The sequence below is a fragment of the Trachurus japonicus genome, chromosome 24 (genome assembly GCF_045865225.1).
Source record: "Trachurus japonicus isolate A0001 chromosome 24, Traja_1.0".
Lineage (NCBI taxonomy): Eukaryota > Metazoa > Chordata > Actinopteri > Carangiformes > Carangidae > Trachurus > Trachurus japonicus.
This window is the reverse complement of record NC_140930.1, coordinates 6,098,462-6,120,514: the sequence shown is the minus strand read 5'-3', so window position 1 is coordinate 6,120,514 and position 22,053 is coordinate 6,098,462. Positions and strand designations below refer to the sequence as shown.

The window sequence follows — 22,053 nt, the reverse complement described above, 5'->3', positions numbered from 1 at the left end:
ACGATACACAAGCTTCAATCTGAGACAAACTGTTGTTGTTGTTCATGTTTATGACTGTGAACAAACAGGTTAAACAACAACAACAGCAGCCGTTTTTCTACTCTTCTCTATCCTTCTCAGGCTGCAGCACAGAAATGGGTCAATGTTAGTTTCAGACGAGTGATTTAGCTGCTGACGCCCGCGACATCTAAAGCCTCTCGCTGATCTCAGGCACGAAGCAGCAGAGGTCAGATAAAGGTCAGTGTCTCAACACCGGGGCAGAGCTGAGGTGGTTTCACCCAAATTAAGGCCCAACGAACGAGCAAAAACAAAGAGATCGTGTTATTTTTATTATTTTTGCAGATTGTGATACGAGGATGAATGTCATTAGTAAGCCAGAGCGTCTCTGCAGCATCGCAACTAAGTCCATTTTTTTCGTCGTTTGCACATTAAAAAACTAAATTTGACCTCATGTTGTGTCGATCATGTTTATACACCGACTCCGAAACTTTCGTCTGTTGTTAAAGTTTTCGGAACAGATTCGATTTTCTGCGTTTTCCGCATCCATGAAAATGTTTTCTGACCAATCACAGTTGAGACTGTTAGATCTCGCTGAGCTGCCTGCGTGTGTGTGTGTGTGTGTGTGTGTGTGTGTGCCAGCCGCTGTTCAGGATCATGGAAACTGGTTGTCTTCTTTTTAATGTGTGAGTTCAGTAGAGCTAATAATCTATCAAACTGAACCACTGAAATCCTAAAATAAACTGTTGAAGTGATCATGATAATCCTGAATCTGCAGCTCATTTACAAGCAGGTCTCTTTGCTCTTGACATCCTCTCAGGATCGGATGGACACAATATTTTCTATTTCTCAATTTTATTTCTCCACAAAGTCATCCTTACTGCGTGACGACTCTTGTCTCCAAGTTTGGAACAGAAAATAAAAACGCATGGTAATAAAACGCATCAGACTCAGTGTGTAAGGCGTCTGTTTGTAATGATTTTTTTTAAAAATGCATATGAAAAAAAAAAACTGCCTTGGTGTGCAAAGACCTTTATAGTGCAAATGACGCACAACAATGTGACACATTTTAATATTATTTGTTAATCACAGCTCCTGTGTTTGTCTCCTGATCATAGTTGGATTAATGTTGCAGCCTGAATTCAGAATTAATTCTGTTGTCTGAGGAGATGAATCTGTGCAGGTTTCATTTGATGTTAACAGTAGATTTTCTCTCAGACATATTGATCCGATAAACGTTATAATATATATTCTCAGGGAGTTTCACAGTTTTCTGTCCGACTTGTGATCGTCTTCACACAAACACTGGCTGTCCTGGTCTGACAGGCCGCCGGTCTGCTCATCAGGACTGAAGGACACTTCAACACGAGGGGCCGTGGATCGACGACCCGCTCTGCCCCCACAGAGCCGCTTTATTACTTTCATTCCTCCGGCGGTGTGAAGGACTCGGGTCGAGTCCAATTCAGAATCAATTCTCCCTCTCAGTGTTTCTGATAGTGACCTTCACTCGGCTCAGGTTTGATTTCTCATTTCTGTTTCAGAACACAATCTCTGCTTTTTCCATCTGGTTGATGGAATCTCAATGCTTCCTCTGTCTCTTTCACATTAGCGCAGCAGTATTTGTCCATATAATGGTTGTCAATGGATACCAACTTTCTTCGTCCAAAAAGACACACCAAAAAACATCCAAATACCTCCATACTGCTCGTCTGTAATGTCCCTCTTGTATTGAAGCCCTGACATGAGAAATTGTTCCGAAAAAAATTAAATAAGTCTATATTTTAAGCCTGTTTGTAGCGGAAGCTCCCAGTGTCTCAGTTCACTGCTTTGCCTGTGTCAGTGCAAATCACGACCGGCGGAACAATTTCTCATGTCGGGGCTTCAATACAAGAGGGACATTACAGACGAGCAGTATGGAGGTATTGTTTTTTTAAATTTTTTTATGTTTCTTGGTGTGTCTTTTTGGACAAAGAAAGTTGGTATCCATTGACAACCATTATATGGACAAATACTGCTGTGCGGGCCCCCCCGTAACTCAGAGAAGGAACGGAGGACTCTGAAAATTCTCACAGCTCTTAGTTGACATGAGGGTGAGTAGATAATGAGTGAAATTTGAATTTTGGGTGAACTATCCCTTTAAAAGCCTTCAAGCAGTTCAGAGAGCTGGAAGAATTAGTTACTTTGTCAACCTGAGGAAATTTTTATTGTCAAGCATATTTGTATTTTGTTTGTTGATTCAAACATTTGTGGCTTTTAGCTTCCTGAGTTTGGGGATTTTATGCTTTTGTTACATGTGAGTTTGTGAAAGATGAACACAGCGTTGTTCCTGTTTTCACGGAGCTTGTCGATAGTTTGGGGCGTTTCACACTAAAACTAAAAAAAGATTTTTTACAAGAACGTGTAGCCCTTCCTTCCTTCCTGTTGAAGGCTTTTATTGTGAAATACTTGATTAGGATCATAATGAAACGATCATGACAGGGTTCCTACAGCTTAAGCCTAGTTAAATTTAAGACTTTTTAAGACGTTTTTAATGCCACTTGAAATGAAATTTAAGACACGTCACCACATATATTACATAGAGTTAGGGACAATTTTACCCACTTTCCTATGGTCCAAGGTAAAGTGACTGCTACATGAATGATTGGGGGTGGGGGGGCTATGAGTGAGTGAGTGACATCATTTAACAGCTGTGTAGTTGTGGAGAGGAGATGATAAACTAAAAAGGACACGTTTGCTCGTCGGTACTGTTTGTTTCCATCCAAAGTGATTCAAATTACTGGGAAATGTGCATTAAAAGAAATCAGAGTTCTGTGTGTTTCCAGACTTTGGTGAAAACTACAAACTCGCGCAAGTTTTCCGCAGCTGTCCTTTCAAAATAAATGCATAAAAAGTCCAGAAAAAAAAAAAAAACTGACTCGGGAGCTGGTGGCGGTGAGAAATTTAGCGGTGACGGCCGCCACTAACTTCCCTATGTGGGAATGTTACCAGTTATTTTGAGATTTGAGACTAATTACAATCATAAAATCCCACTTACCAAGTGTTAACATTTTTAAGACGTTTGAAACATTGATTTAAGACATTTTAATGCCAATTAAGGCCTTGTTTTTAGATGAATGAATTCAATGCCTTTTAAGACTTTTTAAGGATCCGTAAGAACCCTGCATGATGTGTGAACAGCGTCTGTTGTAGCTCAGGTCAGGTGCTAGGTCGGTACCTGTTGTGGCAGCGGGCGGGGCTGCATGTACGGCGGCTGGCTGGGGGCGGCTGGCTGCTGCTGGGGGGGGCTGAAGTAGGGAGGCTGGCCCGGCTGACAGTAACCTCCCATGGTGCCTTGCTGCTGCTGCTGCTGCTGCTGCTGCTGCTGCTGCTGCTGACCGTACTGAGAACCCATCTGAGGAGAAACAACAAACACCAGTGAAATGAAATGAGTCTCTGATGAATAAATAAGGAGACGGCGCGCTGACGGCTGATTTACTACAGACAGACCGAGCTGGTTCTCAGTTGTGGTGGGAGCTATTTCGGGGCGTCCTCACCCTTGAAAGACTCATTCATTTTTTACCAAAGACACCGAGTGTGTTTCCATCCACCGCGTTTCATGAGCACGTTCAGTTCGAGTGGAAACACTGGAAACTAAAACTGGGGGGGAAAAAAAAAACTATTTTAAACCCGACGTGGGAAAGCGGTTGTGTAGATAAGAAACACATCAGATCTCTGTGTGGAGCAATGACGCTCGCTCACATTAATACATGAGATGTTTTTTCCATCACATGGTTTTTCTGACTGGAGCTCTTTGGAATGACCTCATCTTCTTCTGCGGTGGTTTTAACGGCAGCGAGCGGAGACTCGGCTCCACCAGCTGTTTGCCTCCATCCGCCCGCCAACTCGTATTCACACAGCAGGAGCAGAGAGAAACTCACCTTAATTAGCATTTTATCTTGATGACTCTTTGGATTTTTGGTTAAAAATTGGATGAAACTTGATAAATGTGACATCTATTCTGCTTTTTCTGCACATGAGACAATAAATGACATGATGAAACTTGATTAAATTTAAAGCTTTAATCAAATTATTAAGATTATTGGTTGAATTCAGCATCTGTCACTCTTGTAGGGTTGTCGATTGTCAACATGCAAAAAAAATACGACTACCTGCTTTTTTTTTTAGGTATTGTGAGTACCGGATATACAACTGTGCCCAACTCTGGTTCAGTCCGTTTGTTATGTGAACGCAGCCGCGACCCGATCCGCTCATGTTCGCACCCTTGGTTCGCACCAGACTGTGTGAAAACTAGGGTTCGGCATCAGAGAATCGAACAGAACCGGTTGTAACATTTTATTTCCATCGGAATCCTTCAGAAGCTTTTTCAGTTCTCGGATTCACAGTTCCTAAAATATTTTTATACGTGCTTCGTCTCGGGTTTGCACACTTTTTTGGCCCCGCCCCTTAAAAGGCTCTTAAGTCGAAAATTCTTAGGAACCGTAATCGAAACACGCCATCAGAATCGGAAGTTCTTCCAAAGATGAAGCACGAATGAGAATAGTTTAGGAATCGTTTAGGGAAATGAAAATTTCTTAAAGGGATAGTTCAACATTTTGGCAAATTGCCTCTAAAACAACTCTGTCTGGAAACGTTCTGTTATTATCTCATAGCGTGGTGAATGTGCAGGTCACAACTTGTCCACCAGAGCGTTTTGGAGTTGTTGGATTGTGTATTTGATGAGTTTGATGAGGGAAACCAAGAAATCCCATGAGCCTCCGTAGCGTAGCTCTGAGCAGCTCACGGCTCTGCTCCACCGTTCTAAAAAATAGCTTGCACCGACAATTAAAGGTAATGAACCTACTGCTATGACTATAGGGAATGTGACAATGGGCCAATTTGCCAAAATGTTGAACTACCCCTTTAACGATTTAGATGGACTTAAAATGTTAGAACCAGTTCCATTCGATTCTTGAATCTCGATGCCCAACCCAATCAACTAATGAACTCTGGTATCATGAGAAGCCAAAATAAACTCTCGTTCTTGCTGCTGTGATGGAGGCCGAGGAGGCTCGTGGGAGTTGTAGGACTTTAGAGCCGTCCGACCGTGCTCCTAATGAAGATGAAATAATTAACAGGGTGATTATAACATCAACCTTAAAGAGGGAAGGCTGTATTACTCAGGAGAGGGACGCCGGCCGGTTTGCTGAGTTTATTATATCCGGCGTTACCATCCATCCACCTGTTCACGCCCCTCAGACTCTGCAGCCTCGGTGATGATATTTGTTGTTTCTCGGCCTGTTTCCGCTCTGCTGAACATGTGAGACAAGCAGCAAAACAAGCCGGCTGACTGTATTCCTGGAAGTGACCTATATATATTTCTTTTTTTTTCTTTTCCTGAACATCTCCACTGTATCTCCTGAGTATTACATTTATTCTCATGCCATCTCTGCCTTGAATAACCGACCCTCCTCCTCCTCCTCCTCCCTACAGCTCAGATCGTGACTTTATAAATTATTCTTCATTCAGTCCAGGTGCTCAGACATCTGACCTCTGTCCTCTTCGCCGTTATCACCTCTGGACGTCTCGGGAGCTGTGCAGCAGCAGCAGCAGCAGTTTGTTTTATATTTATAAGTGTCACGGGAGAATCACATGATCGCCACTGCGAGTGTGACCACGTTTATGATTTTACACGCATTCCTGCTGATTTCACATCAGCTGAGGATGAGACATGAACCACGGCCGACTGCACAGATCACACACAGGTTTCAACTTTAACAGAGATGGAAACGCAACCTAATTACCATTTAATTTTTTTATCCTGTTGTTGGTCATTTTTAATATCAGTTTCCAGTAGTGGATGGATTTCCCTTTTTTTTTTCCCTCATTCAAAACTCTACTAAACATTGGATTAGCCTACGACAGGACAAACTTTCGTACACTACTGTTTGTACATTAAAGGCCCCATATTCTGTAAATGTCGTTTTGATTATTAAAGGGATAGTTCAACATTTTGGCAAATTGGCCCATTGCCATAATCCCTATAGAGGGTATGCACATGACGTCACGGTACTCGGACGTCGCTGTGGAACGTCCACTGAGTGGCAAAAAGACGAGTGGCAGAGCCGCCAAAGTTTAAAAACGAGCAAGTAACAAAGCGATTTTCTCCAAGCCCATACAAGTCTGACATGTTTAGCTTTGCCAGCATGTAAAGCATGCATGACCTAACAGAACTGCTAAAAATCTTGAGGATACGTCTCACTTTGACCAAGTTACATTCAACAACCTGTTCTCAATGACGGAAAGTAAATTCACTGGAGCGGTCATTTCTTTCGATGGATCAGCTGTGTTTACCGTTTCAGGTGTCATAGTTATGATGTTTAGACAGATAAATTAGTCCTCTAACACATCCTACAGTTTGACTGGTCAGAGTTTTTCAGAATAAAAGCAGCTCGTTTTAAAGTGTCGGGAGTAATCTCGTCCCTCTGCGCAGTAACAGTGAGCCTGTCAGTCACTCTGCAGGTGCCGCGGTCACACTCTGTGTTACAGTCAGTGTCCGTACGGTTTTGGGGAGCTGGTTGTCGATTCCTTTTGACATCAATTTGTTTTGATATAAGATATTTTATCCAGTTTATGAGTCCACCGCTATCCGCCAGCATGTTGAGGGACGCTTGTTTTGCCACTCAGTCCGATCGAATGGGGCGTTGCCGAGGGCAACGTGACGTAAACGCATACCCTCTATAGTCATAGCAGTAGGTTCGTTACCTTTAATTGTTGGTGCAAGCTATTTTTAGAACGGTGGAGCAGAGCCGTGAGCTGCTTAGAGCTACGCTACGGAGGCTCATGGGATTTCTTGGTTTTCAAACTCATCAAATACACAATCCAACAACTCCAAAACACTCTGGTGGACAAGTTGTGACCTGCAGAGGGAAATTCATGCAAAACCACTGATGTGCGTTGCCTTCAGGGACAGTTTTTCATCAAACAGTCTCTGTATTTCCCTCTAAAACAACTCTGTCTGGTAACGTTCTGTTATTATCTCATAGCGTGGTGAATGTGCAGGTCACAACTTGTCCACCAGAGCGTTTTGGAGTTGTTGGATTGTGTATTTGATGAGTTCGATGAGGGATACCAAGAAATCCCATTAGCCTCCGTAGCGTAGCTCTGAGCAGCTCACGGCTCTGCTCCGCCGTTGCTTGCACCGATAATTAAAGGAGACAAACCTACTCCTAAAAATATAGGGATTATGGCAATTGGCCAATTTGCCAAAATGTTGAACTATCCCTTTAAGCAGGTCTGGGTTTGATATTAATGCAGTGACAGTATCAAAGTACCACCAACCCTTCAATCTATTTTTAATTGCTCATTAACAATAACAGGGAAGCACCTAATAAAAAAGGATCTTTCGATGAGTTAACCCTTTAGTTCCCAGCCTGTGTTGCATAACGTCGGAGTAGTATTTCCCTCCGTCGTCTCTCAGGCTGCAACACTGATGGATTTTGAAAACTTTTTTTTTTTTTTTTTTGTGGTAACTCCACTCCAGCTGAACCCTCCCCTCCCTCGTCTCACAGTGAATAATCCACTGACGCTTTCACATCAGTTTCATCATTTAATCTTATTAGAGAGCGACTTCTTCAGCGTGTTTCACGATACTTGGCAGCGAACAAGCAGAAAATGACAGGACATTAAATTTGGACTAAAGACCTTCCTGCTCTCAGAGGCATCGTACTGAAGCGTCCTCAGACTCATTTGTCTCACTTTGGGTTTATTCTTTTAATCATTTGTGCTCATCTAGGACTGAATTTTTTACTCATATGCTTTTGTCATTATACACTTTCATTTGCATCCAGTGAGGTTGATTTTGCCGTATGAATATATACTTTACTTAAATGCTGTAAAGATGTAAATGTTCACTTCAATTAACATTAAAAAGGGTTTAATAGTAGTTAAATAGTCTTTATACACTGATCTGATTTGACAAAAATCACTTCAACAACTTTAAATTGGCTCTTTTGTGCATTTTATGTAATTCTTTGGTTCTTTTTGTTATATTTTCTGTGAGCACAAGATATGGAGATTAAAAATGGCCAATATTTTCCTATTTTCTTGTGTTTTATTTTAAGTGTTGATCTGTAAGAAAATCTTCTCAGCGTAGTTTTTACATTTCTCTCAGATTCTCTCTAGAGCTCTAGTAACAACATGATGGTATCTGTCAATCAGGAGAGAGGAGGCTGGGCGGGGCTTTGTTGTGACATCACAAAGTGACAGGAAGTCCTGACGGCTGGTTTTAAGGCTCAGTTTCTGAATACAGGCTGTGTGCATTTCTCTGTGGACTGAGGCTTTGATACTTTCACAGTATTAATATAGAACCTAGAGCTGCTTTATAATCACACTACACATGGACATCTACCTTTATACCGTATGGAGCTTTAATACAAACATCTACCTTTATACCGTATGGAGCTTTAACACAAACATCTACCTTTATACCGTATGGAGCTTTAATACAAACATCTACCTTTATACTGTATGGAGCTTTAACACAAACATCTACCTTTATACCGTATGGAGCTTTAACACAAACATCTACCTTTATACCGTATGGAGCTTTAATACAAACATCTACCTTTATACCGTATGGAGCTTTAACACAAACATCTACCTTTATACTGTATGGAGCTTTAACACAAACATCTACCTTTATACCGTATGGAGCTTTAATACAGCTTTAATACAAACATGTCCTGTTTGTTAGAAATGAAACAACATGTGACTTTACATGTCTGAGCGGAGTTACTTTTCATATCCACTGCAGGAAGTTTTACTAATCTTGTTCTTCCTCTAACAACAGTGAACAAACCGGTTTGGGCGGATCAACGGCGACGCCCGACTCCTCCTCCTCCTCCTCCTCCTCCTCCTCCGCCTCCTCCTGCTGCTGTTGTTGTTGCTGTTGTTTCAGTCTGAAAACTGAACCCGTCGCTGCCACAAACTGGTCATAATAATAAACCTCTATTGGAACATTAACAACAAGGTGCACACACAGGCTGAGGCTGAGCAGCTCCTCCTATTTAAATCAGGTGTTGTAACACTTCCACAGACCTTTCCCGTTAGGCCCCTGCCTCTCCCCCGCCCCCCCCCCCCCGAAAGCTCACGCCCTCCTCGGGAATACAAGCTGACACGAAATGCAATAAGACGCAACCTGACTGCAATCTGTGAGAAGCCGACGCTCGGAGCTGCGCCGGCGATTAACTGCCTTGCTCAAGAGCAGCTCCTGCATGGGCTCAGGCGCTTCAGCAACCGCGGTGTAATATCAGCGTGGTGATGAAAGCAGGAGTCAGGGGTGATGATGATGATGATGATGGTGGTGGTGATGATGTCTGCAGTCTGAGGCTGAGACTTAATGACAGAGCGTGGTAACGTCAGTACAACACAGGCCACAAAGCTGAGCTGAAGATTATTGATGACTGATCTTTGAAGTCGTTTACTTTGCTTTTCTTTGGTTGCATGTTTGGACAAACGTTGGTGTGATCCCCCGATGAAATGAAATGAAGTGTTGTGGAAATGGGTTTGTTGAGAGACGATAACAAGAAAACTGAGGAAATGATTTGTGGTTTTTTTTTTGTAAAACGATGTGCGGGAAAAAAAAACCCACATTGATCCAATTCACAGAGAAAAAACTATCTATGCTTTTATTATGTAATTGAAGTTTTTGGCACTAGAATACTACAGTACTGTGGTCTGTCTCGTCGCCTCATTATCTCATAGTGCAAGAATAAACTTGATTTATGTGCGATAAAAAAAAAGGCTGAGAACTTTATCTCTTTGGATAAAACAGATGTTTTCTTTTATTTTCAGAGGCAAAAAGGTTAATAAATCACAATGTATGACAAATTGTTATGACAACAACGCGAATACTCTGTATTCTGTATGTTGTTCATTTTATGTTATGTTATTCTTTTTTTTTCTTAACTTATGCTTCTTTTATGCACACTTCAAAGAAAAATTTCCACTGCTTTTTGCAGGGGACAATAAAGGTTTTCTGATTCTGATTACATCGTATCGTAATTTATGTATATGTATCATATGAAATTGCGGAGGCTCTGGTGATTACTAAATCGATATACTAGCATAGTATTGCAATATTTTGCATGGCGATATTGTATCGATCTGAACAGACTAAGAAGTTTATCAAAACAGATGTTAAAGCCCCAGTATGTAGGAATTCCCCCCATCTAGCGGTGCGGTTGCATATCTAAACGTATTCTTGATGTTGCATTCACCTGAAATCGGGCAGACGTCAGACAGACAACAGACGCTGCATGTAACAGGATAAACAAGCGTCTATGTAAACAAGTGGTGGTACAAGAAAGTTTTCATTTGTATGCCGGTGTGATTCGACTTCAGTGAAATACGTATTTATGAAAGCAATGTTTGATTTTTGCTGATAAAAAGCCAAATAAGTTACATACTGGGGCTTTAAAGTTTTTATCATTGCAGTTCAAAAAAAGATAATTAATTGCAGCATATTGCAATATTTTTAAAATCAAAATAATATCGTATCAAGATCATTTCATATCGCAGGGCCTCTGGTGAGTCCCACCCTCCACTAATAAATATCTAACGACACAAAAAAGGACTAAAATATTGAGGATTTCTCTAAAAAAAATTTCCAGAACATGAAGAATAAAGACTCACGTTTGAGTTTTAGACTTAAAAAGAATATTTTCTCTGCGGGAGAGTCAGTGGAAACCTCCTGGATCAATCTAACCTGCACAGGAGGAGGATGGAGGTGGTGGGGGGGGCGACACTGACTGGTCGACATCCAATTTCATCTGGAATCAGAGAGTTAATAAAGGAAGAGTCCCGGGGCCATCTGGGGCCTCGCTCACATAAAAGTCATTACCTCTCCTCTCTCGGCCCCCGTGGCTGTCTTCATCTGAGCAGAGGAGACGACATCACTGACACAAGTTCCCTCAGGCTGAACAGAAAGAAAAAAAAAACCCCAAACCAAACCCTCTGTCAACCTGGAATGATGTAATAACGTCGCCGTTACTCGGTGATGACAATCTCTCTCTGGAGGAATCTACGAGGCAACATCACAGGGTTGTCAGGAGGAAAAGCTCCGGGGGGAAAAAAAACTGATCTGAGTAATCTACGAGCGGAGAACAAAGACGACGGCTGAGAAAACCACCTACAGAGGGTCCACTGGAAACCTCAAGTCCAACGGTCAGAACTTCCTCAACACTGGAGAAATGTTTGGTATTTGTATTTTTACTAGAAAGTCAAAAATCAAAACCTCAAACCTGGATTTAACTCCAGAAGGTTGTGTTTACATGGCGACACACTCTATGGACCAATGAGCTCAGGTGATGATCAACTTGAATGAATTTGGTACAGAGCTGCAACGATTAGTCGATTAATTGCTGGGTTTATAAGAGAAAATAAATCTGCAACCAATTAGCCTACCTTAAAGGTCCAGTGTGTAAAATTGGTGGAAAACCGTGATATCTATCGTTCAGATTTTGGTTTGCACCCCTCACGTTAACAAAGTGACGGTAGCCTCTGAGGATAAAAAAAAACGTGTTTACCATGACTGGGAGTATTTCAGGAGCATGGAGCAATGAGGTGAAGATCTAAACCATTTTACAATATGGCTGCCGTAAAAAACATGGCGGCGCAAGATGGCGACACTCTCTAAAGCAAGACCGTTGCTATATGTATCTATAAAAGAATAATTATAAGGCTACGAAAACCAAACAAATTTTATTCTATAGCGATTATACACTTATACAAATATATTCATGGGTATATTCAGATTTTGCCAATAAACCTTGCCAATTGCCAACACATTGGACCTTTAATAATCAATGGACATTTTTGTATTTTTAAAAACAGAAATTTCATGTTCCAGCTTCTAACATTCAGTAATTTGATGCTTGGATTTAAACTACAGCCAATCAACAAGAACTTCACTGAGTAGGGTACTCAGTGAAGGGTACTGAACATGCGTTTTACCTCCATTTCAAGGTTTTTTAATATGTCAGAGTCACATGAGACTTTAATAACATTTATCAATCAGATACACTTACAGGTCAATAATTATACTACATAACATTTGGGTTAAGTGTGTTTGTGTTAAAGTCTATTTTGGACAGAAAACCTGATGCAAGGTCATATTAATTATTCCATCAGAGCTACTGTGAGGTTGCAATCAACAATTACTTTTATAAATCAATAATACAGGTGACAGTTTTTTTCTGTTAAAATGTCAAAACAGTGAAAAACTATTAGCATTATTCCTCGATACTGTCATAAGTTCTGTTCACTGTCTGGAAAACCAGGAACTGAGCCAAGAGTTTTCTATAAATCGACTAATCAGTTAATCGGCTGTTTGTCTCGGTGCTGGTTGGTGTCTGAGGAAATAATGTGACTCATATGTAACGTTGGGGTCAACAGGAGCCTAATGTAATATCTGCGCCCCAGGGATCTCTGGGAGATTAATTGGGTCAGGCCTGGAGTCTGGAGGGACGTGTGCACCTTGTTAAAAGACACCAGGGTTTCCCACAGCGTTTGATGGTGGAGGCTCCCCGCTGCTGTGACTCCAGGCTTAGAAAATATAATATTAAACTCATTAAAAGAGCAACTTAACACCTCGTCTTAGGTCAAACGCCTCCTCACAGCTCTGTTGGATCATTTTGGACTTGTGTTATTACATAACCTCAGATCAATACTCCATCTACACTCAGGAAGTGAGTTTTCATCTCATGAATGGAAATGTCTTTCAAATGAACCAAAAGGGAAGAATCAACGTCTTCCTTCCACGCTCAGCTTTGATCATCAAGTGAAAAACGAGCACAGAGAGTCGTGTGGAAGTGACGTTCATGCAGGAAAAAGAAGGTTCGTGTGTAGAAATATTTGGATAAAATGAAAACAATCACACACACATGAGCAGCAGTGGATGATGCAGGAATCTGTCAAAGTATCAATCCTATTTTCCGGACATGAAGATATCTTCTAGCTGTTGGAGCTTGTGTCGTTCTCAGGAAGCCAATCACTACCATTTGTTCTGGGCCTGTCCAAAAATAAATATTTTCTGGCGCAAGGTTTATTCAGAACTAATAACAATATTTGGTACTGACATTACATTTAACTGGGACGAACTTCTTTTTGGTCTTGTACACTCAGCTAATGTAAGTGAGATAAATAAACATTTATTTGGAATACTGAGTCTAGCTGCTAGAAAAGCAATTACAAAGAAATGGCTCAAGCCAGACGTCCCATCTATAGATGAATGGTATGATATTATTTACGATGTGTATGTAATGGAAAGAATCGCTTTTTCAATGAGGCTCCAGCAATCCAAATTCAATGACATCTGGAAGCAATGGAAAATGTACATTTCTCTGAAACGCCCCACTTTTGTTTAAGTTTCTTTTCTATATCAAGTTGTACTTGATTGGTTAATTACACTTTGCTGTAATATTGTGACAGAAAACACCCCATGTTCATGTTGTGTTACTTTATAAATTGATTTGTAAAAGGAAAAACAATAAAGAAAAAAAGAAAACGTCACTGAAGTTGGCAGCAAGTGCTGCTCAATACCGGCTGCGTTCAAGGTTACAGCGGGTCAGCGTCAGCGGTGGCGGATGAGGAGCAGCATCAGTCCTCAGCAAACACTGACGGACCTGGAGGAGCCCATCTGTTCTGAAGCAGCAGCAGCATAAGACCCAGACCATGAGCCTGGAGGCTAAAAATAGCCCAAGCCCAGTCTGCACCAGGAATAGCCTGACCCAGACCGGCCCGGCTCGGCTTGGCTCGGCCCAGCTCCTCTCTGCGGGAGCCATGTGGTCTGACCAGCATCAATAGCTGCGTTGTCCTCCTCCTCCGGGCGGCTCGTCCACGGTGACGAGGCGGTGATGCTGCAGATGAATCAGCAGGTCGGCTCCGAGAACAAACAACCAGCTCAGAGTCTCTGAAAACAAGCGAGTTCATCCCGGCTTCGGTGCGGCAGGAAAGACTGAACCGCTCAGAGCAAAACGACGGCGTAGAAACGCTCATACTGATGCTCTACAACAACAACAACTCCCTGACTTCCCAACACTCGGCTGTTGGCTGAAAAAACACTCAAACACAATTGTAGAGTTTGTCGAAGCAGAGAGAACAACAACAGTCTTCAGTCAATCCTCTCTCAGCTTTAATCCTTATTATGTATTTATGTAGTTATTTATTGTGACAAACTCTCCCCCTGTTTCACAGAGTGAGGTCTGGAGCAACAAAATAATTAGACTTGTCTCCAACAACATCTGTCTTTAAAAATCTGCAGTTCTCTGACTGATTGATTGATTTCTTTATTTTGCTTTGTTGCATTATGGGCAATTACGCCTGTAGCTGCTCTGTAGCCGTATTCGTGCTCTATTATAACTTTAATCTTTTGTAATAATGTGTTTAATTCTGTCTCTTTTGATTTTATTTGCTTTCCTTATTTTTATAGCTTCAATATTTTTCTTTGAATTGCTTTTAAAATGTTTTGAACGACTGATGACTCACTGTTTCCTGTCAGCTAATTGGTCGGTAGTTATGTCGGTGGCGGGCGCTGACTAGCCAGGGCAGTACAGGTTACTATGGTGACGTAATCGAGCCGATGAATCAAATCCAAAGATAACTGGACGACCCTCTGATCAGACCTAAAACACACCAAGCCAAACCGAAGACACGAACGTTGGACAGAGCGTCTCCTACCTGTTGCTGTGGGTACTGCATCGCTGCCATCGCCATCTGCCCTCTGCCGGACATCCCCATGGGGTATCTGTGGGGCGAGGGGCGCCGTAGGGCTGGCCGGGGTACGGCGCCCCCTGCTGCTGCTGCTGCTGCTGCCTGCTGCTGCTGTGCTGCTGGGAGTACGGGTTGTTGCTCATAGCGTAGAGCTGAGAGCGCTTCATCGCCATCGGGTCCATGGGCGGCACCTGAACAGGAGAAATGATTGGACGATGAGGGACTCAGTCGCTGATGCAGGTCATTTAAAAATCTCAATATGTATTGGACGGATTGTGGTGAGATCTGTTAAAGACATTCGTGTTCCCCTGAGGATGAGCTGAGGTCAAAACCTCTGACTTTACATCCACCTTTTAATTTGAAAAACACTTTTTCAACACATACTTTGCCAACGATTTAAGAACTTAAAAGGATAGTTCAACATTTTGGCAAACTGGCCCATTGCCATAATCCATATAGTCATAGCAGTAGGTTTGTTACCTTTAATTGTTGGTGCAAGCTATTTTTAGAACGGAGGAGCAGAGCCGCGAGCTGCTCAGAGCTACGCTACGGAGGCTAATGGGATTTCTTGGTTTCCCTCATCAAACTCATCAAATACACAATCCAACAACTCCAAAACGCTCTGGTGGACAAGTTGTGACCTGCACATTCACCACGCTATGAGATAATAACAGAACGTTACCAAGAAATCCCATTAGCCTCCGTAGCGTAGCTCTGAGCAGCTTACGGCTCTGCTCCGCGGTTCTAAAAATAGCTTGCACCGACAATTAAAGGTAACGAACCTACTGCCATGACTACACTGGCAATGGGCCACTTTGCCAAAATGTTTAACTATACCTTTAACATATGTACCAACACTGAAAGTAGCGGAGGGAAGTCAACACAAGTTACCGTCTGTCAGGATATATTAGTCACTAAAAGGAGCAATACACTTCAGGGTACGTCTGAATGTACTTAAGGTGGACTTAGGCCCCCCTAAAGAGGCATTTTAAAATGTGTAAAAATGCTCTTCTATTACTATTTTTGATGGAAATTGCTTTCACACACCAAAAAAATTGTTTTAAAAAAACTCTCAAAGAGGCTAAAAACACGTCTACTATTTCTCTCTCATTGGAAAAACCCAGGCTCTATGAATATCCATGAGTATGCAAATGCATCATGACTTGCATTTGCATACTCATGATGTCAAAACAGGAAGCTCGCACTGAGAACTCTGGTCTCCTGCATTCAAGGCGGCAATAATACCTCTCGTCCACGTCAACCACTGATACTGTTGTTGAACATGTAGCTGTATAAGTAGATGTGAAGTGTCACCATCACAGTGAACAACAAATGAGATGCAAAAAAAAATCAACGGGATTGGTTGCTAGGGATTCTGACGTATAAAACCTGACTGGGTGCTGAAAAACTGAATCCAACTTTTCAGACTCTGGCTTTGAAACTACATTTTCCAATCTAAAATGCTGTGGCGTGCATTAGCGACTTTGTTGCTGAAATGTCTTATAGCAGAATCCCATACACTACATTGATATGTTAATAATTTCAAAAAGCCCATTTTTGGTTTAGGGGGACTTTAAACAATGTTGCAGAAATTTAAAGGACAATTCCAGGCGAATTCAACTCAGGGGTGTATTTTCATATCATTTTAGGTCTAAAAGAATGAAGCTGAAGATTTTCAGTTTAATCGCTCCTGTTTTGCGGTAGTTGCGTATGTCCGCGCATCGCCACGGCAGCAATGAATGGGAGTGGATGTAAGTTCCACTGTTTAGGCTGTTTACATCCCTCAAAGCCGCATTTTTTTTCCACAGACAGCATCAGATGGCGACTCAAACATGCACCGAGAAGTTTATTTACTTCAAGCAAGCCGACATGTTTGTAAAACTAGATCTAATTCAAAGTCTCCCGGAGTCTCGCGCGAGACCCAGTTGCCGTGCTCGGTGTGTTCAGGTGCAGTGGGAAAAGCTACCGTTTGTGTCATAAACACAGGAATATCAACTCTTTACTTGCTTCAAGTAAAAAAAAACTTCTCGGCGCATCTTTGAGTAGCCACCTGACGCTGTCTGTGGAAAAAAATGTACACTTCAAGCAAGTAAAGAGTTGATATTCCTGTGTTTATGACACAAGCGGTAGCTCCTACTGCGCCTGAATACACCAGCACTGCAACTTCGGGCTCGCGCGAGACTCCGGGAGACTTTGAATTAGATCGACTTTTACAAACATGTCGGCTTGCTTGAAGTAAATAAACTTCTCGGTGCATGTTTGAGTAGCCATCTGATGCTGTCTGTGGAAAAAAATTGCGGCTTTGAGGGCTGGAAACAGCCTAAACAGCGGAACTTACATCCACTCCCATTCATTGCTGCCGTGGCGATGCGGGGGACAGACGCAACTACCGCAAAACAGGAGCGATTAAACTGAAAATCTTCAGATTCATTCTTTTAGACCTAAAATGATATGAAAATACACCCCTGAGTTGAATTCGCCTGGAATTGTCCTTTAACTTTGACACTTATGAACCGACCAAATTAAAATGTAACTATGTAAGTCCGGTCTCTTTTCCTCTGTGTCGCTAACCCTCCTCTCGGCCATGTGCATTTTGTTTTCAACAAAGCCGGTGAGACAGCAATCAATGGAGCGATACAAAATGTTATATATCTTATAAGATGTTACAACGTGTATATTTGTGTAGTGTTATCTGTCATAAACAAGAGATTACAGGTTACAGGATGTGTTTGTGTTTCAGAGACGAGAGCTGGGACACCGGGTCGGAGGCTCTGATCTTACAAGGTTGGTTTTCAGCCAAAATAGCCATTTAGTAAAGCAGCATCACAATTACTCCAAAGCTGTTTTAATTAAGCTAAAAAGGTAGTGTAGTTAAGCCAAAAATCCTGCATCATTCCTCTTTTAAAAAAATGAGAATGGTACGTCATTGAATATCAGTGACAGAGACCAATTGTTTTTCTTAAAATGGATTTCCTATTGAAAATTGTATTAATATGTCGATACCATTACCAATATTGAAAGTGTTGGCTCAATAAGCAACCCTAGAAGTCTGTGGAGAAGCTAAATATCTCCATCTGCACCGTAGATGTGAGCGATCCAGACGGCCGGGAGGCCACTTCACACCGGAGTCAACTGTCACACCTGGGTACACTTTAATATTCACACACACTGGATTTGACACACTGACATAATAGTAGGTGAGAGAAGTGACTCAGTGCGAACAGATGTTTCACGGCTGCAGCTAAAAATAGAAACCACTTATGGATTTTACACAACACACACTCTCACTCACAAAAAAAAAAAAAAAAAAGAATCACCCAGACATTTAATCCTGTTCTTTCATGTTTTTCCTTTTTTTTCTCCCTTTTTTTTGGGATGGAGCATCTCCATCCGTCAGCTGAGCAGAGTAAATACACATTTACAAAAAAAAAACAAGTGGAGCGGCTCTGGAGCTCTGCCAAGTCCACACAGCTGGTTGTAGTAAGGGAGGATGATCAAGCTGGAAAAAGACCTGATCAATAATCCAGCTGTAAACAGAAGGGAGGGAAACTTGGCCGTCAATGACAACTCCACAGAAACTGATTACAGCTGAATTATGGCAGGAAAACTAAACTACAAAAGCTGGAGATATTTCATTTTATAAATCCTCACATACTAGAAGAAAACATGAACGATTGCAGGCTTTTAATCAAAATTTGATTTTTGCAATGTGAGGATATACTTTATATAGCTGCTATGGTGCTACACATAAATGATTTGTGAATCAAGCTGAAATGTTCTAGACAGATAAACAACACCCTGAATGACTTATTAGGAGGTCGCTCTGCCCAGTTTGTGCCTCACACTCGAGTATTAACGTCACTCTCGAGCTGAGCTTCAGTTTTTCCAAAAAAGATAAATCACTGACGAACTATGGGAGGTCAGTTTATATCAGCAGCCACTAAATCGTGTATTTTCTGACAATCAAATACTCTACTGAAAATAGCAAAGATCTTTTAATTTTAACCCATTCTCCAAGTTGTGACTCACATCGACTTTCTCAGTCAATGATTTCATCTATAAAACGTCACATCGCAATTTAATTTCCATCTTCTGCCATCAGTCCAGAAAAACACTCAAATTACATTGATGTCAGTTTTTTAAACTATAGTAAATAACAGGAGGAGGTTTTTGGGGAACAACACATTCAGTACTTTCACCTTGTGCTCTGGGATATTACGATGTGTACGGACCAAATGATTAATCAAGGAGATCAGAGCTGGAACTATTAGTCTATTGATCAATTACCAGAAAATGTGCTCATAATGGATAAATTGGCTGAGTCGTTTTTCAAGGGGAAATATGTGAAAAATATTTCATCTTAGCTGCTCTAACAGCACGACCTGCTGCTCCTCTTCATTCCTCATGTTATTTAAACTGAATCTCTCTTGAATTTTGGATCTCTGGCTCCAGACTTTTTTTTTTTTTTTTTTAATTTTTTTTTACTAGGAACAAAATTTTAGGAGTGCAAGCAGAAAATTAAGGGGTGCACACCGTAAATCTACAAATATTCACATTTCCTTTCCATTCATAATCCTCACATACATTGGCCTGTCACCTGTAACGACAGATTCAAGATTCTTTGAGTCGGGGTGGTGTTTAGCTCAGTTGGTAGAGCACCCGCCCCACGTGTTGAGGCTATAGTCCTCACTGCAGGCGGCCCGGTTCGAATCCCGCGTCGAGCGGTTCCTATCCTGCTGTCATTCCCCCCCTCTCTGACTCCCTTTTCCTGTCTCTCTCTGAACTGTCCTATCCATTAAAGGCAAAAAAAGCCCCTAAAAATTTATTAAAAAAAAAAAAAAAAGATTCTTTGAGTCGTCCCTTCCATGTTTCACCACTGTTTAACAAAAAACAGCAAATTTACTGGTTGCACATGCGCAAGAAGATGAAAATGTACTTGTATCATCTCAATTTTTAGGGTCAGTCTGGAGCCCTGCAGTTCAGACAACACAGCCTCATAAAGTTGTGATCAATATTTTTCACCATTTCTTGACCATTTATGATCCTGAATTCAATAAATGATCATCTGATTTATCTATCTATAATAAAACACAGTGCTTAGCTACAGTACAGAGGTTATGGTGGACTGTCACACTGCCACCGTGACTACACGTGGTGGGGGGGAGGGGCGGGTGAAGGGTGCGGGGCTCAGGCCTGTGTGTGTGGGCGGGTGGAAGCATGCTGAATATTTAACTCCAGTGTTATGCCGGCGGTAATGGGCACATGGCTAATCTGCATGTGTGAAGGTCAGGGCTCTTGTTGTGTGCCGTGCGCGCGCGTGATGGGGCCATAATGGGCTCCGAGCCAACAGAGCTGAGGCCGGATTAGAAGCTCCAGGAGCGGCCTCGCCACCACCAACGGCGGCGGCAGCTCCTCTCCGCGGGTGGGGGTGGAGGGGGGGGGGGGCTGTCCTCGAACAACAGAGGCACAAGCAGGGCAGTGACACCTCAAATTACTTCAAAAGGAGATAATTACCATATGTAAAGCAATTAGCTCATGCCACAGTGTTGAATGGGAGCTGAACTGTCAAGATGTCAACATCCCTTAGACTTTATTTATTCATTTATTTGTTGGTGCCAGCTCTGCTTGGCGACTAGTCACCTGTGCGCTTGTCTTTGTGTGTTTTATGCCCCCCTTTCTTTTGAGTGAATTGCTTTCTTGTGCATCAGAAACTCTGAGCGTCCTGCACAATAAGGACCACCAATAAGAAACTGAACTAACTCCTTTAGTGACAGACTACTGATGCCAAGGTGTTCCTCCAAAAGATTTTACAGGTTTGTCCAAACTATTCCTCAAAGGGTCGTGTAGCTGCTGGTTTTTTGATCCAACCAACCGAGAGCACACAGTTTGACCAATCAACTCTCTGAAGACTGAGATCAGTTGATTAAATAAGTCAAATCTGGTGTGTTGCTGCTTGGTTGGAACAAAAACTGCAGCCACACCGGCCCCTTCGTGGAGTAGTTTGGATGTGATTTAGGAGATCCTTTGTACCCGATGCAGTGAGGTTTTTTATTAATGAACGTTGTTGTTGAGCTTTGCATTTGCACTCATTTGTATTTGAGTTTTATTGCAGTGCACTTATTTGTAGGCCATTGCCTGAGATTTTATGTGTTCATCGTGTTGTGTGTTGGCTGTCCTGTAGCCCACACGGTGACATTTAATTTTCCTTCTCTGCGATTAAGAAAGTACTTCCAATTCAATTATTTATTTATATATTCACAAAACAACTTGGTTATTATCCAGTCACAGCAGCTACAGTGATTACATACATACATACACTCATACATACATGCAGCCCAGTGGTGTAGTCTGATTTGTTGTAGTTTTCATACCTGTATCACATGGACTATAGGTACATATAGTTTTAACATAGTTGGTATACTGAAATATTAATGCATTTTCAGTGGGTATATTGAATATACCTGAATATCACATTGACGGAACCACTGATGCAGCCTCTTTCTCTTTGCAGGCCTGTGCGGCTCTGTTAACGACAGCTAAATGCTAATGCTACGTTAGCTCGTCTTAGCTTAGCACGGCGAGCTAAAAGCTAAAAGCTAAACACGGAGTCACCTTGGACCAAAAGAACCAAAACCATGACTTAACTAAACTCATACGGTGGTTATTTATTCATTAAAATGTCTATAACAACTCCATAAAAATAAAAAATCAAGGCTTTATTTACTACACAGTCAAAAAAAAAGTACATGACGTCTAAAAAACTACACCTAGCTCATCCTAGCTTAGCTTAGCTTAGCTTAGCTTAGCTGCTACCTAGCTCGGTGTTAGCATGTTAGCCGAACAACAAGATGACTGACTTGTCTCTCCTGTGAGTTCATCGCCAAAAAAAACAACAACAACAAGCTGTGTTAATTAATAAATTAAATTAACAACGCGTTACTCACCTGGGACCTGTTATTACCGGGGCTCAAACCCGGGTGGTTTTCTTTGTTGTTGTTGTTGTTGTTGCTGCTGTTGTCCTCCTCTCCTCCTCCGCCGCCTCCCCAGCAGCCGTACTGGGAGCCCATCATGTCTTTAGCACCAGCCCCATGCTCGGCGGCTGCTGTTGTTGCTGTGCAGAGGAGGATTATTATTATAGTCTGGATATTCCACCTCCATAACCCCGCATCAATCGGACTCGGGGAGGTTAATAACTGGTTTAAAGTCGGGGTAGCTCCGGATGGATGCTGCTGCTGCTGCTGTTGCTGTTGCTGCTGTTGTTGCCCCTGCCCCTGTCCAGGAAACCGCTGAAATCCTCCGCTGCTGCTG

The 22,053-nt window shown here is 42.0% G+C and overlaps 1 protein-coding gene across 1 annotated transcript in view; it reads right to left on the bottom strand.

Annotated features, from left to right (window-relative positions):
* LOC146961234 (AT-rich interactive domain-containing protein 1B-like) overlaps positions 1 to 22,053 on the bottom strand; it is a 64,970-nt gene that overhangs the window by 42,639 nt on the left and 278 nt on the right. The window contains exons 2-3 of the mRNA XM_085771690.1: positions 14,713 to 14,936; positions 3,212 to 3,388 (exon numbers count right to left, since the gene is read on the bottom strand). Of these exons, the coding sequence (XP_085627816.1) occupies positions 3,212 to 3,388; positions 14,713 to 14,936 (401 nt within the window). The remainder of the gene's footprint in view (positions 1 to 3,211; positions 3,389 to 14,712; positions 14,937 to 22,053) is intronic.